Below are 13,036 nucleotides of genomic sequence, written 5' to 3'. Positions count from 1 at the left end.
TGCCACCAAGTGGTGAAATACTGGAACTGCGCGACGGCCGAGCCGGGCTTATTCAGACGCGCCAATTCATATGGAATGGAATTAACAATGTTTTAGAAAAAAGTCCCATGTGGAGGAGGAATGGGAATAAAGAAAGGAAATAGCAACAGCTAACAATTCCAAGAGAAAGTATTAGTAAATATATCCTTTTAATTTGAAAACCTGCGTCCTCCAATCATCATACGTTTTTTTACGTTCCAGTGTGCAAGCGCTTGTTGAGTGTGACATCTGGAAAGGTGGCGAATCCTAGGACACGCAGAATCCCTGATCGGAGCCTTGGGAAGCAGCAGGCTCTCTCCGGGCTCAGAGGGCGGTACGCCAGGCCCACTTCCTGCTTCGCCAGCCCGGGTGCCAGGCAGGCACACCTGCCCTCCAGATCGGTTTCAACACGGCACAGCTCAGCCAGATAATAATAATAATAATAACAATAATAACTGCTTACACTTATATAGCGCTTTTCTGGACACTCCACTCAAAGCTCTTTACAGGTAATGGGGATCCCCTCCACCACCACCAGTGTGCAGCCCCACCTGGATGATGCACCAGTCCTCTCCCCACACACCAGCTCTCAGTGGGGAGGAGAGCAGAGTGATGAAGCCAGTTCAGAGATGGGGATTATTAGGAGACCATGATTGATAAAGGCCAATGGGAAATTTGGCCAGGACACCAGGGTAACACCCCTACTCTTTTCGAGAAACGCCCTGGGATTTTTAATGACCACAGAGAGTCAGGACCTCGGTTTTACGTCTCATCTGAAGGACGGCGCCTGTTTACAGTATAGTGTCCCCGTCACTATTCTGGGGCATTAGGACCCACATGAGCCGCAGAGTGAGCACCCCCTGCTGGCCCCACTAACACCTCTTCCAGCAGCAACCTTAGTTTTTCCCAGGAGTCTCCCCTCCAGGTACTGACCAGGCTCACACCTGCTGAGCTTCATTGGGTTGCCAGGTGTGAGTTGCAGGGTGATATGGCTCCTGGCCATATAAAACTATGCCCCCTGCTGCTGAAGGTACGAACCACAGACACCCAGAGCTTGAACCAGACAGTTCTCCCGGGACAGAGCCACCGAACACAAGACGGGACCCAAACAAGAGGGGGGCCTGACCTGTCCAGCCGTTTCCTGAAAGAAGTCAGGCTGGCACCTGGATCCAGACCTTTCCTGACCTGCGGCTTCTTGCTGTCTCTGCCTGGCGAAAGGCCTCCACTCACCTCTGTTCAAACATGAGCGCCAACTTCCCTGCAGCGCTGCCATCGACACAGCCGGTCTCCGGCACATACCCGCTTAAAAAAGGACGTTTTCCGATGCATTCCGATTAGCCCTTTTCCCCCCGCAGCGATTTGTTAATGTGATATTAAAATGAGACCGACACGCTCCAATACAAAACACACTTCTGTGACACAGCACCTCAACGACTGGAGGGATCCTGTCTTTCAGAACCTCACCGGCCCTCCTGGATGGACAGATGTTTCGAACGTCCGAGTGTCCAGCCTGTCAGCAAAACATCCTCATTGCTGTTACTGTCTATGACACCGGCAGGCCCTTTCTTCCTGCCCTTAACGCCGCGACGGGAGGAATTGACCGGCTGCTAAAATAAATCATTTGACCCGCCAAACGTGCGCCCACGTAAGAACCGAACTTGGCAGCTTTCCCAGGAAATGCTCGTCCCGAGCAGGACGCCTTTCTGACACGAGTCGGAAAACTTCCTGCATGATCTCCCCCCCCCCCCGCCCCCCAGCGATCCAGCGAGGAGAGAGCGGAGAGCCGAATCCGCAGTGCCTCCCCCCCCCCACCACCCAGAGACAGCAGACATCTGATAGTACACAGAGAGGTGCTGGCAGACCAAGACTCCCCTCAGTCACAGACTCTGCAGGACCCACTCACCATCTCACCAGCTCCCATCGCGCCTCTGACGGCGGCTTCTTCGCTGCCATCTCTCTCCGCTGCGGCGCCCGGGAGAGTGCCCTCAGATGGCCCTGCCTGTCTCCAGCTCGGCTGCGGGCAGCGGAGAGGGAGGGAGTGTGCGCTGAGACCAGTGGGAGGGGGGGTGGGTGTGGAGTGATGCTGCAGATTCCCACAGTCAGCGCTTCAGCACTGAACCCAGTGCCAGAGCAGCAGCTGGCACAGTCGGCATCCTCACCAGCCGGGCGGGAAGAAGAGGGTCCCAAGAGGGTCCCCAGGGCCCAAGACAGACCCAGGCCAGCGGCACAGCTACAGTGAGCCCTGGTTCGTGGGCTAGACGCCACAGTCGGGACCCTCCTGAAGCTGTAAGGACTCTCAACATGCTCCAGCCCGCACACAACTGCTCAGCGTCCTGCGTGAGCAGCTCCTGAGGCCTACAGAGGGACCCTATGATCCAGGCGCTGCTGGTTCGAGGCTGGGCCTACGACATGAGCCAGGGAGCGGCTGAGGGACAGCGAGCAGGGTGGGGGTCACAGGGGGCGCCTGGCCGAGAGTCGCCCCTCGAGTCAGCGCTCGGCCCCCGGGAGCAAGGTGAGCTGGACACTCATCGCCTGCTCTGACTGCACCCCCCCGAATGAGAGAGCCAGCTCCCCGAATCTGTCCCTGACTTGGAAGCCTCTGCAGCTCATTGAGGGAGCAGTCTCTTCTCAGGCAGCCCCCCTCTTGACAAACACCGCACTCACCCGCAGAACATGGCACTGAACGAGCTCAGTTCACTGCCTCCACTGTGTCATTAATCATAATAATAATAATGGTAATAGCACCCCCAGGTAATGGGGATCCCCTCCACCACCACCAGTGTGCGGCCCCACCTGGATGATGCACCAGTACTCTCCCAACACACCAGCTCTCAGTGGGGAGGAGAGCAGAGTGATGAAGCCAGTTCAGAGATGGGGATTATTAGGAGGCTGTGATTGGTAAGGGTCAGGGGGAAATTAGGCCAGGAGTCTGGGGTAACACCCCTACTCTTTTCGAGAAACGCCCTGGGATTCATTCAAACGACAACACCTTTTTTCCGCAGTATAGCGTCCCTGTCACTATACTGGGGCATCAGGACCCACACAGACCGCAGGGTGAGCGCCCCCTGCTGGCCACACTAACGCCTCTTCCAGCAGAAACCTTAGTTTTTCCCAGGAGGTCTCCCATCCAGGCACTGACCAGGCTCACACCTGCGTATCCTCAGTGGGGTGACAGCTGTGAGTTGCAGGGCGATAGTATGGCTGCTGGCATTATTCACAAGCAATCCTTTATATAAAAAATTGATAAAGAAATAAGCTCATTTTAGATTCATGTTGCACAGTAAATAAAATGGTCTATAACTTTTCAGATTGCATGAGCTTAACATGAGCAAAGCTTTGAGAGAAGAGTAAGTCTATTTTATTGTGAATGACCAGCGGTTCTGCTTGTGATTCTCTTTCGAAACAAGAGCAAGATGGAAATGTTTCAAAATAATACTTCAGAGGTTATTTTCTAGGGATAATAAGGAAAATTGTATGCACAGACAGTCACTTGAGAGATTCTAGGCTGACATGCTAGACTCAGCCTCTTACTGTTAACAGGAAATCAGTTTGTGAGCGTTTCAGCCTGCTGAAATATTCAGTGGTTTCAGTTTCTGTTCCAGAGAAGTGAAAGAGAAACAGTCGAGCTGTGCAGACATGGAGGAGCACACGGGGGACAGCAGGCTCTGCAGGAACTGGTGAGATCCACTGACTTCTCAACACTTTGACACCGTCTCACAGCTGCAGGCCAGGCCGAGACGCCTGCGTGGGGCCAGGTCTCTCTTGGAGCGGTCAGGAGTTCAGGGGAGGGGCTGGGGAGACGCTGCTGGAGGCGAGGCAGTGTTGGAGAGGGGCGAAGGCTCTGTGAGAAGGCATCGCTCTGGGCTCAGTGGAGAGAACAAGCTTCGCTCTCCGGTGTGGGGGGCGAGCTGGCGCTCGTCTCTCAGCGCTGGGAGACAAAACTGGATCTGAGTGCGGGGGGGTCGAGTCGGGTCGGGGGGGGAGCCTAGGATTGGGAAAGTTTTCATCTTGCTCCACTCTGTAACAGTAACAGAATCGGCAACCTGACGTACAGACAGCTCCCAGTACCGAAGCTTCGAGTTCGGGAAAGCTCAGGAGCAGCTGGCTGGGGGAGGTTTATACAGTTTTAGGAGCACCTATTGAAAAACAAGTGTTATGGAGTACAGAATGGCAAAATTCCTGTTTCCCTGTGGCAGTCAAAGAGGGAATGATCTTCCGAGAGTGCACGATTTGGCAGCGCTAGGGGAACGAGAGCTCTATTGCACTCCTGCTCCCCTGTCAGAGTTTCAGCTGTGAGTGAAAATGTAAGAGCTGCTTACAGAGTGTGTCTTGGGTGGGGCGCACAGTGCATGCTGTGCTCCACTGGTGCATGAAAAGTCTCTGGACAGAAAGAAATGATTGTGCTCTCAGCCGCAGGCCACCTTGTGCAGGATGCAGGGCCTGACACAGATGCTTGTATAGAAGGCCAAAATTGATATCAGGGACTGGCAGAGCCAGGAGAAAAGGGAACAACTACGTCAATATGAAATCTGTTTTGGTGCTGCCAATCCATTAGCAAAAGCATATTCTGCGTGTGATGGGTCTATGGTGATAAGGAACTCTGTGCTCAGTAACCAGTTGTCAGACTTTTTAACCCCTTCACCACCCCACCCCCTCTCTCCTCTGCCCCCTTGGTCCTGTGCAGTAAGAAGGAGGTGGCCGTGTCTAACTTCGCCCTGCACGAGTCCCACTGCAAGCGCTTCCTGTGCGTGTGCCCATTCTGCGATGAGCCAGTGCCCAGGGAGCAGATGGACCAACATCGGGACACCGAGCACAAGCAGGTCAGAGAAGGGGAGGCTGCAAAACCTGCACCGCACACCAGGGGGCAGTCAAATCACCACTGAAGGCTATAATAATAATAATAATAAGAATAATTGCTTACACTTATATAGCGCTTTTCTGGACACTCCACTCAAAGCGCTTTACAGGTAATGGGGATCCCCTCCACCACCACCAATGTGCAGCATCCACCTGGATGATGCGACGGCAGCCATAGTGTGCCAGAACGCTCACCACACATCAGCTATCAGTGGGGAGGAGAGCAGAGTAATGTAGTCAATTCATAGAAGGGGATTATTAGGAGGCCATGATTGGTAAGGGCCAATGGGAAATTTGGCCAGGACACCGGGGTTACACCCCTACTCTTTTCAAGAAGCGCCCTGGGATTTTTAATGACCACAGAGAGTCAGGACCTCGGTTTTACGTCTCATCCGAAGGACGGCGCCTGTTTACAGTATAGTGTCCCCATCACTATACTGGGGCATTAGGACCCACATGGACCACAGGGTGAGCGCCCCCTGCTGGCCCCACTAACACCTCTTCCAGCAGCAACCTTAGTTTTTCCCAGGAGGTCTCCCATCCAGGTACTGACCAGGCTCACACCTGCTTAGCTTCAGTGGGTTGCTAGTTGTGAGTTGCAGGGTGATATGGCTGCTATAAACCTGCACATGTGCTGTAACAGGTGTCCCCTCCTGGACTGACATGATATATATATATACACTCTTCCAACCTCCACATATCAAAACACATCAATACATATAAATATCTAAAATACACATCTTAAATATTAAATACACATAACACATGAATATTTAATCACATGTTAAATGAAATGTTAAGGCAACAATCTTCAGTTCAGGAATTTAAGGTTGAAATAGTTTAGAGAGGAAAATAAGTTTGCAGGCTCCACAGGTCTGAGTAGCATTTAGCTAGTGTCTACAGACTCACCAACTGGAACTGCAGAGCAGGAGGATTCAGGGCCCGAATCCTAGCTCGGTTACACATACCCTCTACAGCTGTGACCCACTGCGTGGAGTCACTGGGATGGTGCTCTATACTGAGCAGCAGCTTCAGCTGACAAGATTCCTACAGATACCTATATCCTGGCACTGTAGCCAGAGGACAGCGTGTAGGTAACTCTCTACAACAGCACCCATCAGTCTTGTACAATACAGTATATTCACTGCAGAACAAGAGCCCGATGAGGCATTCCTGTGCAAGGCTGTTTTGCGTGCCTTTCAGGAGGGCCTGGGGCAGCCCAGCCCTTGTCCGAGTGGGTGTTCAGTTTCTGTCCCACTGTGGGAGAGCTCTGACAGGTGCCAGTGAGGCGCCCATCAGAGGGGCACTTCTCTGCTGCCATGCGGTTTGCTGTGAGCCCAGGAGCAAGCAATCAGACTGGCGCATCAGCTTGGCCAAACCAACACACACTAGAAGCTCAGGACAGAAGTGAAAGCAGGATGTATTGTTCCATCCGGCTTGCGCTTCCTGTTATGTCATTCGCGCCACGCCCCCCGGAGGACTCATCGCGCTCAATCAACTCCCTCACATTCCAGTGCAGTCTCTAATTAAATAATCAGACACACCCTCTCCCACCTGTCTACTTAAACCAGCCTGACACACCACGCTTGTTAATGTGTGTCTCTAGTTTTACAGATTCTGACCTTGGCTTGCTTACTGTGTCTACCAGAACATTTCCGTTCAGAGGATAGGGTCCTTAGACACGAGATCATTACACTGCCCAGTTCAACTCCTAGTGAGCTTCCTCGCGGCTATTTTCAATTGGCGCTTTATTAAAAATGCGCTCATCTGTAAGCTCTTCTGCATCTTTGTACATGCTTCTGACCCCCGGCTGTGCTGGTGTCGCCCTGCCCAGGTGCGGTGCCCGCAGTGCCACGAGCAGATGGAGAAATGGCAGCTGGAAGAGCACCAGGTAAAGGACCGGCCCGGCTCGGCGTCTTGCTCGAGTCTGCTGGGCCACCCTGGCGGCTCTGCCAGATCTGAACAGGTCCTGGGGTAGGAACAGGTCCTGAGGTAGGAGTAGGGGCAGGAACAGGGTCTGGGGTAGGAGTAGGGGCAGGAACAGGGTCTGGGGTAGGAGTAGGGGCAGGAACAGGGTCCGGGGCAGGGTCTGGGGCTGGGACAGGAACAGGAGCCAGGGCAGGAGCCGGGCCAGGAACAGGTCCTGGGGTAGGAGTAGGGGCAGGAACAGGGTCTGGGGTAGGAGTAGGGGTAGGAACAGGGTCTGGGGCAGGGTCTGGGGCTGGGACAGGAACAGGTCCTGGGGTAGGAGTAGGGGCAGGAACAGGTCCTGGGGTAGGAGTAGGGGCAGGAACAGGGTCTGGGGTAGGAACAGGGTCTGGGACCGGGGCAGGAACAGGTCCTGGGGTAGGAGTAGGGGCAGGAACAGGGTCTGGGGCAGGAACAGGGTCTGGGGCCGGGGCAGGAACAGGAGCCGGGGCAGGAGTAGGGGCAGGAACAGGGGCTGGGGCAGGGGCGAAGGGGGGGTGAAGGTGCCCACTTGCTGTGGTTTGGGTGAGGGAGGAGTGAGCAGGACCAGGAGCTGGGAATAATCTCCTGTTGTCACGGGAGCCGGTCCTGCCTCAACTGTAGGGCGTAGCGAAGACCCTCTGCATGACGGTATGATCCGGAAGTGTCTGGAGAAGCACATCAGGGGAGAGACGGCGAGGTTAGATTAGGTCGGGTCGTGGGGGCGGGGTGGCGATGGTGGTGGACAAACCCAATGAAGTCCAGAGAGACGGTAAAAGCACAGTCCAATGACCATTGCAGGGAGGTCCATCCGAGACGAACACGGAAGGGTAAAATCATAATGGAGCAGGGTGCTCTGAGCCCCAGACTCAAAGCCGGTGATAGGGTGTCCGTCTTCCAAACCTGAGCCCTGAGCCCTGAGCTAAGGAGATGCCAGGCTTAAATAATAAGGGGTGGAACAGAGGACGGGTAATGACAGATAATACAAGGTGGGAGCGCCCTTTAATGGTGGCGATTGTGACAGTGCTGATCTTGCCTGCTGTCCCTCGCCCCGGGCCTCACAAACGAGGTGAGCACAAGGTGTGCGGTTTTCACGCGTGCCCCTCCCCGCAGGCCGAGCAGTGCCAGGAGCGCCTCGCCAGCTGCCAGTTCTGCCAGCTGCAGGTGCCGCTGAGCCGGCTGCCCGAGCACGTCGCCCCCTGTGGGAGCCGGACGGAGCGCTGCCCGGACTGCGGCAGCTACGTGCAGCTCCGCGAGCAGGAGGCCCACGCCCGCGACTGCCCGCCGCCGCCGCCGCCGCCGGCCCAGCCTGTCCGCGGCACCCCGCACGCAAAGAGTGAGTCTGCTCCCGTCTCGGGCCGCAGCAGCACAGTACCACCCGCGTAGCTCCTCATCACCCTACTAACAGCCGAGAGGCAGGGACTGGCTGTGTCTCCCAGCTGAGAGCGCAGCTGGTCAGCTAGAGGAGTGAGGATTTTATAGGACTGGTTACATTTCAAGCAATTGTGACCGTCGCGGTCACAACACCTGGGGCGCGATCCCGGGTCTCCGGCGTACAGGGAGCCAGCCGAGTGAGCTAAAGGAGACCTCCCCCAGCCCGGGCAGCGGAGAGCCCTGCTATGCGCAGGGAGGGCGATGACGTCACCGTGCCCAAACTAAGCGGAGCTACACAATGTCCAACTAGGGGTCAGACCAGACACTGGGATTAGAATAATGCTTCCGGATCGTTAATGACTACAAAGCACACGGGTGTTCCGTTGAACATTTCAGAAGATCGATGGAATCTTGTACAGCACAGTGTCTGATCACTGAAACACTATCCTACTGTAACCTGATTGTGTAAATAGATGTTGGTCACCACATGCATTGCATTTGCTAAATTCACTGCAGTACCTAAAACCTCTGATAAAACTGACATTGGTAAAGGCAGGTTGAATCTACTCTACAACAGGGGACGTGCTGTGAGATGATGGAGAATGATTACAAACCAGCACGTGACGCGTCTAACATGATGCTCTTTCTACACTTCCTGTGTTGTAAAGAGTCCCCCTCTGAGCTGTGCTGGTACTGCATGAAGGCTTTCCCGTCGGAACAGCTGAAGGAGCACCAGGTAAAAGCGAGAGTCAAAGGCAGCCCACACGACATAGAACTCAGCTCAGCTAGATCTCAGATCACTGACAGCCCAGGGCACAGAGAACGCGGGTCAGCTAGATCTCAGATCACTGACAGCCCAGCGCACAGAGAACGCGGGTCAGCTAGATCTCAGATCACTGACAGCCAAGGGCACAGAGAACGCGGGTCAGCTAGATCTCAGATCACTGACAGCCCAGGGCACAGAGAACTCGGGTCAGCTAGATCTCAGATCACTGACAGCCCAGGGCACAGAGAACGCGGGTCAGCTAGATCTCAGATCACTGACAGCCCAGGGCACAGAACTCGGGTCACCTAGATCCCAGATCACTGACAGCCCAGGACACAGAACTCGGGTCACCTAGATCCCAGATCACTGACAGTCCAGGACACAGAGAACTCGTTTCACCTAGATCCCAGATCACTGACAGCCCAGACTGATGAGAACTCGGGTAATTGAGATCTCAGATCACTTACAGTCCAGGATAGAGAGAACTCAGGTAATTGAAACCTCAGACAAATGACAGTCCAGGATAGAGAGAACTCAGGTAATTGAGACCTCGGATCACTAGCAGCCTAGGCAACAGAGAACTCCTGTTGCTGAGATCTTAGATCACTGTCAGCCCAGGACACATAGAACTCGGGTCACCGAGAGCTTTGTTCTCTATAATGTATTTTCTTCTCTACAATGTATTTATTATTCTGGCTGTTACTATTTCTTATCTAGCATGTACATTGTGTACATCTGCTGTACTGTGCATGTCCCGAAAAATCTGCACGAATAATAATTCCAACACGCATAATGTAAAAATCCTCTACTCTATTACGCAGGACAAAGGCATCCCACTCCACAGAAAATTCAGGTCATGGAAAGCACAGATCAGTGAGAATATAGGGTATAAACAGCCCAGAACACTGAACAAATACATCCCTTCTCATTTTTGAACAATTAAACATTATTGCAATACTGAAGCTTTCAACACCGGAGACGGCAGTGAGCTCTCTTCCTCATCACCTTCCAATCCTTACCGAAATCCTGACATGTAGCGCCTAACGCTGTGCAGAAACAGCTAAAAAAGAACAGTTTAGTCAGGTCTGTTTTCTTTGAGTCCAAATTTTTTTAAAATTTGGGATTGTCAGGTTATCAGATCTGACAAGAATAACTCCAACCTTTCCCCTGTGACACAGTAACACACCACATCCCTTCATGAGCACGTACCACTAAGAACAGGGTGTCGCATAATGTAAGATCATGTCTAAGGTCAACTGCAAGTCTCCATCTCATGGCTTCCTTCTCTCCCCTCTTCCAGAGGGGCTGTGATCAATCTTCCCAGCCCAGCAAGGAGCTCCAGTACCAGTTGGACCCCCGGCCTCATTTTGGGGTCCCCCACTCCGCACACTCTCCCTCCTTCCCCCTCTGGGGGATCCGGGGGCTGAGCTGGGAGGACAGAGTGGGCGCGGACGAGTACGAGATCAGAGCCTGCTCGAACTGCCACCTGGCCCTCCCGCTGGCCACCCTGAGCTGGCACGAGGTACCCACCCTTCAGAGCCTGGCTGGCGCCCGCCAAGCCAGCTGATCTGTCCAGAGGGCTGTTTGGTGAAAAGTACAGTGTGTGGTGTGGTGCAGGTGGGAGTGTCCTCCGGGGCATCCATCTACCCCGTGGTTCCCCGAATTGCAAAGCTTCACAGGGCATATATTAACCACCCCGCTGTTTGAACAGGCCAACACCCACCCAAGCTAGAACGCACACCATTCTAGTGGCTCCTGACATGTTCGATTCTCCACAACAATATCAGTTGTTTTTCTAATATGACGGTGTGACAGTGTGGTCTACTGGGCTGCTGGTGGGGCAGGGGCAGGAACAGGGGCTGGGGTAGGAGTAGGAGTAGGAGTAGGGGCAGGAACAGGTCCTGGGGAAGGAGTAGGGGCAGGGGCAGGAGCAGGGGCAGAAACAGGTCCTGGGGTAGGAGTAGGGGCAGGAACAGGGTCTGGGGCTGGGACAGGAACAGGAGCCAGGGCAGGAGCCGGGGCAGGAACAGGTCCTGGGGTAGGAGTAGGGGCAGGAACAGGGTCTGGGGTAGGAGTAGGGGCAGGAACAGGGTCTGGGGCAGGGTCTGGGGCTGGGACAGGAACAGGAGCCAGGGCAGGAGCCGGGGCAGGAACAGGTCCTGGGGTAGGAGTAGGTTCAGGAACAGGGTCTGGGGTAGGAGTAGGGGCAGGAACAGGGTCTGGGGCAGGAACAGGGTCTGGGGCCGGGGCAGGAACAGTGGCCGGGGCAGGAACAGGTCCTGGGGTAGGAGTAGGGGCAGGAACAGGGTCTGGGGTAGGAGTAGGGGCAGGAACAGGGTCTGGGGCAGGAACAGGGTCTGGGGCCGGGGCAGGAACAGGAGCCGGGGCAGGAACAGGTCCTGGGGTAGGAGTAGGGGCAGGAACAGGGGCTGGAGTAGGGGCAGGAACAGGGGCAGGTATAAGGGCTGCCTGCCTCGACACAACCCTCTTATGCTCTTCCATGATGCAGTGACCTGCTATAAGGTACATCTCCTCCAGAGGTGTAACAGCTTTGTCCAACTGGACACCGTATCTTTTTCACCAGGTGTAGCTTTTTTGAACACCCTTTAGTCTCTAAACCAAAGGGGACGTTTCTGTAATAATGAATATTTTCCGGGGAGGCGTGGTGCTGTGTGTTTAGACCAATGGGCTGCTGAGACTCGGCTGTTTCTCTTGCAGGCCAAGTGCCAGAAGTACACAACTCTGAAGAGCAGGGAGGCCAAGTGAAGCAGGTCTGCGCCCCACCAGTTTACCGAAAGACGAACGGGGTAGAGGGAAAAGCAAATAAATAAATGTACTAGGAGGACTGAAGGATACACAGAGCTCAGTCCTGTAGCATAGTCCAGTAGCAGCAGACAGAATTTCCCTGAGAGGCCTCTCCCTGCAGTGTGCTGCTGGGCAGCCAGGAGGCGCCCCTGAGTCCAGGAGCAGTACAGCTCACATGAACATAACAAAACCCAGTCACCCGAAAATATACAACCACTTTAAGCTCTTTCACTTTGTGAGGTTGTCATTTTGTTCAGTTGTTGTTTTCATTATTTCTACTTATGGTACATGTGTTGATGTAGGTGTCAGGGAGATATCAGGGTGAGGGTGCTGAGGGCTGTAACTCCTGCGCTGCGCAGGTATTAGCGTGACTTTTTCTTTTTGCGAATGTGTACAAACACCTGTTATCAAAACTCGATTACATCAACAAGTAAAAATACCCCAAGTCTTTACAATGTATTTACAGCTAAATTCGACTAAAAACAGGGATTTGGTCGCTAGAATATCGTCTCTCCCCTCACTGGTGTGTGTGGACTGAATACACAGTTTGCCATGGTTGAGCCCTGGACCTTCGACAGTTCAGGTGTCCAGCTGTCCTCTGTCCTGAACATATTTATTGTCCCAGCCGGTCGACACTGGAGTGTTAGTATAGCTGCGAGTTTCTGGGCCTCCAGCGCACAGATGCCTTTAAAACCTGTGTGGAACTGTCCGCGTCCTGCAATAGTTCTTACCCTTTCAAGCAGAGGAGCTGACAGCTGCTTCAGACTTTTCCCCCTTTCCTACAATAAATAAATAAATCCTTGGCTTGTGAAAACTGACTTTTTCAATTATTTTTATATATTAACTTAGTCGTCCATTTCTCCCTTTGGACACATGTTCTGATCGAACAGCCATCAGGATTTGACTCCACTCTCAACCCAGTGCTGTTCCCTAATGGTGTACCCTAATACAATACCCCAGTGCTGTACCCCAATGCTGTATAAACTGGGCACAGTACCATGCGTGCTGACTGCAACCAAGTTAGTGCATTTCATTTTTGGTTGATACTGTGTGTAGCCAATAAAATATAAACAATAGCTTTGTTTGTAATTTAATCAATGAGTACAAATACTACACCACTGAGCTCGAAAGACCTCATAGCAGTAAAATAACTCACAATTCGGGAAGAAGGGAGTACAATACGCATAAACACAATGTCACTGAGAACATTGGGCCTGAACAAACACTAATCGTGCAAATTGGGTTTTGGCCAGGATGTGTTTGGATTTT

The 13,036-nt window shown here is 53.4% G+C and overlaps 1 protein-coding gene across 1 annotated transcript; it reads left to right on the top strand.

Moving 5' to 3' along the window:
* Positions 1 to 3,600: 3,600 nt before the first annotated feature.
* On the top strand, positions 3,601 to 12,581 carry xaf1 (XIAP associated factor 1). Its single transcript, XM_069184390.1, has 7 exons — positions 3,601 to 3,695; positions 4,703 to 4,838; positions 6,710 to 6,766; positions 7,936 to 8,158; positions 8,865 to 8,932; positions 10,263 to 10,484; positions 11,681 to 12,581. Exons 1-7 carry the CDS (start codon positions 3,655 to 3,657, stop codon positions 11,726 to 11,728), a joined length of 795 nt encoding a protein of 264 aa, XP_069040491.1. The 5' UTR covers positions 3,601 to 3,654; the 3' UTR covers positions 11,729 to 12,581.
* Positions 12,582 to 13,036: the final 455 nt, after the last annotated feature.

Source organism: Lepisosteus oculatus, chromosome 26 (genome assembly GCF_040954835.1).
Source record: "Lepisosteus oculatus isolate fLepOcu1 chromosome 26, fLepOcu1.hap2, whole genome shotgun sequence".
NCBI classification, from domain to species: domain Eukaryota; kingdom Metazoa; phylum Chordata; class Actinopteri; order Semionotiformes; family Lepisosteidae; genus Lepisosteus; species Lepisosteus oculatus.
This window is presented reverse-complemented; position numbering and strand designations above follow the sequence as displayed.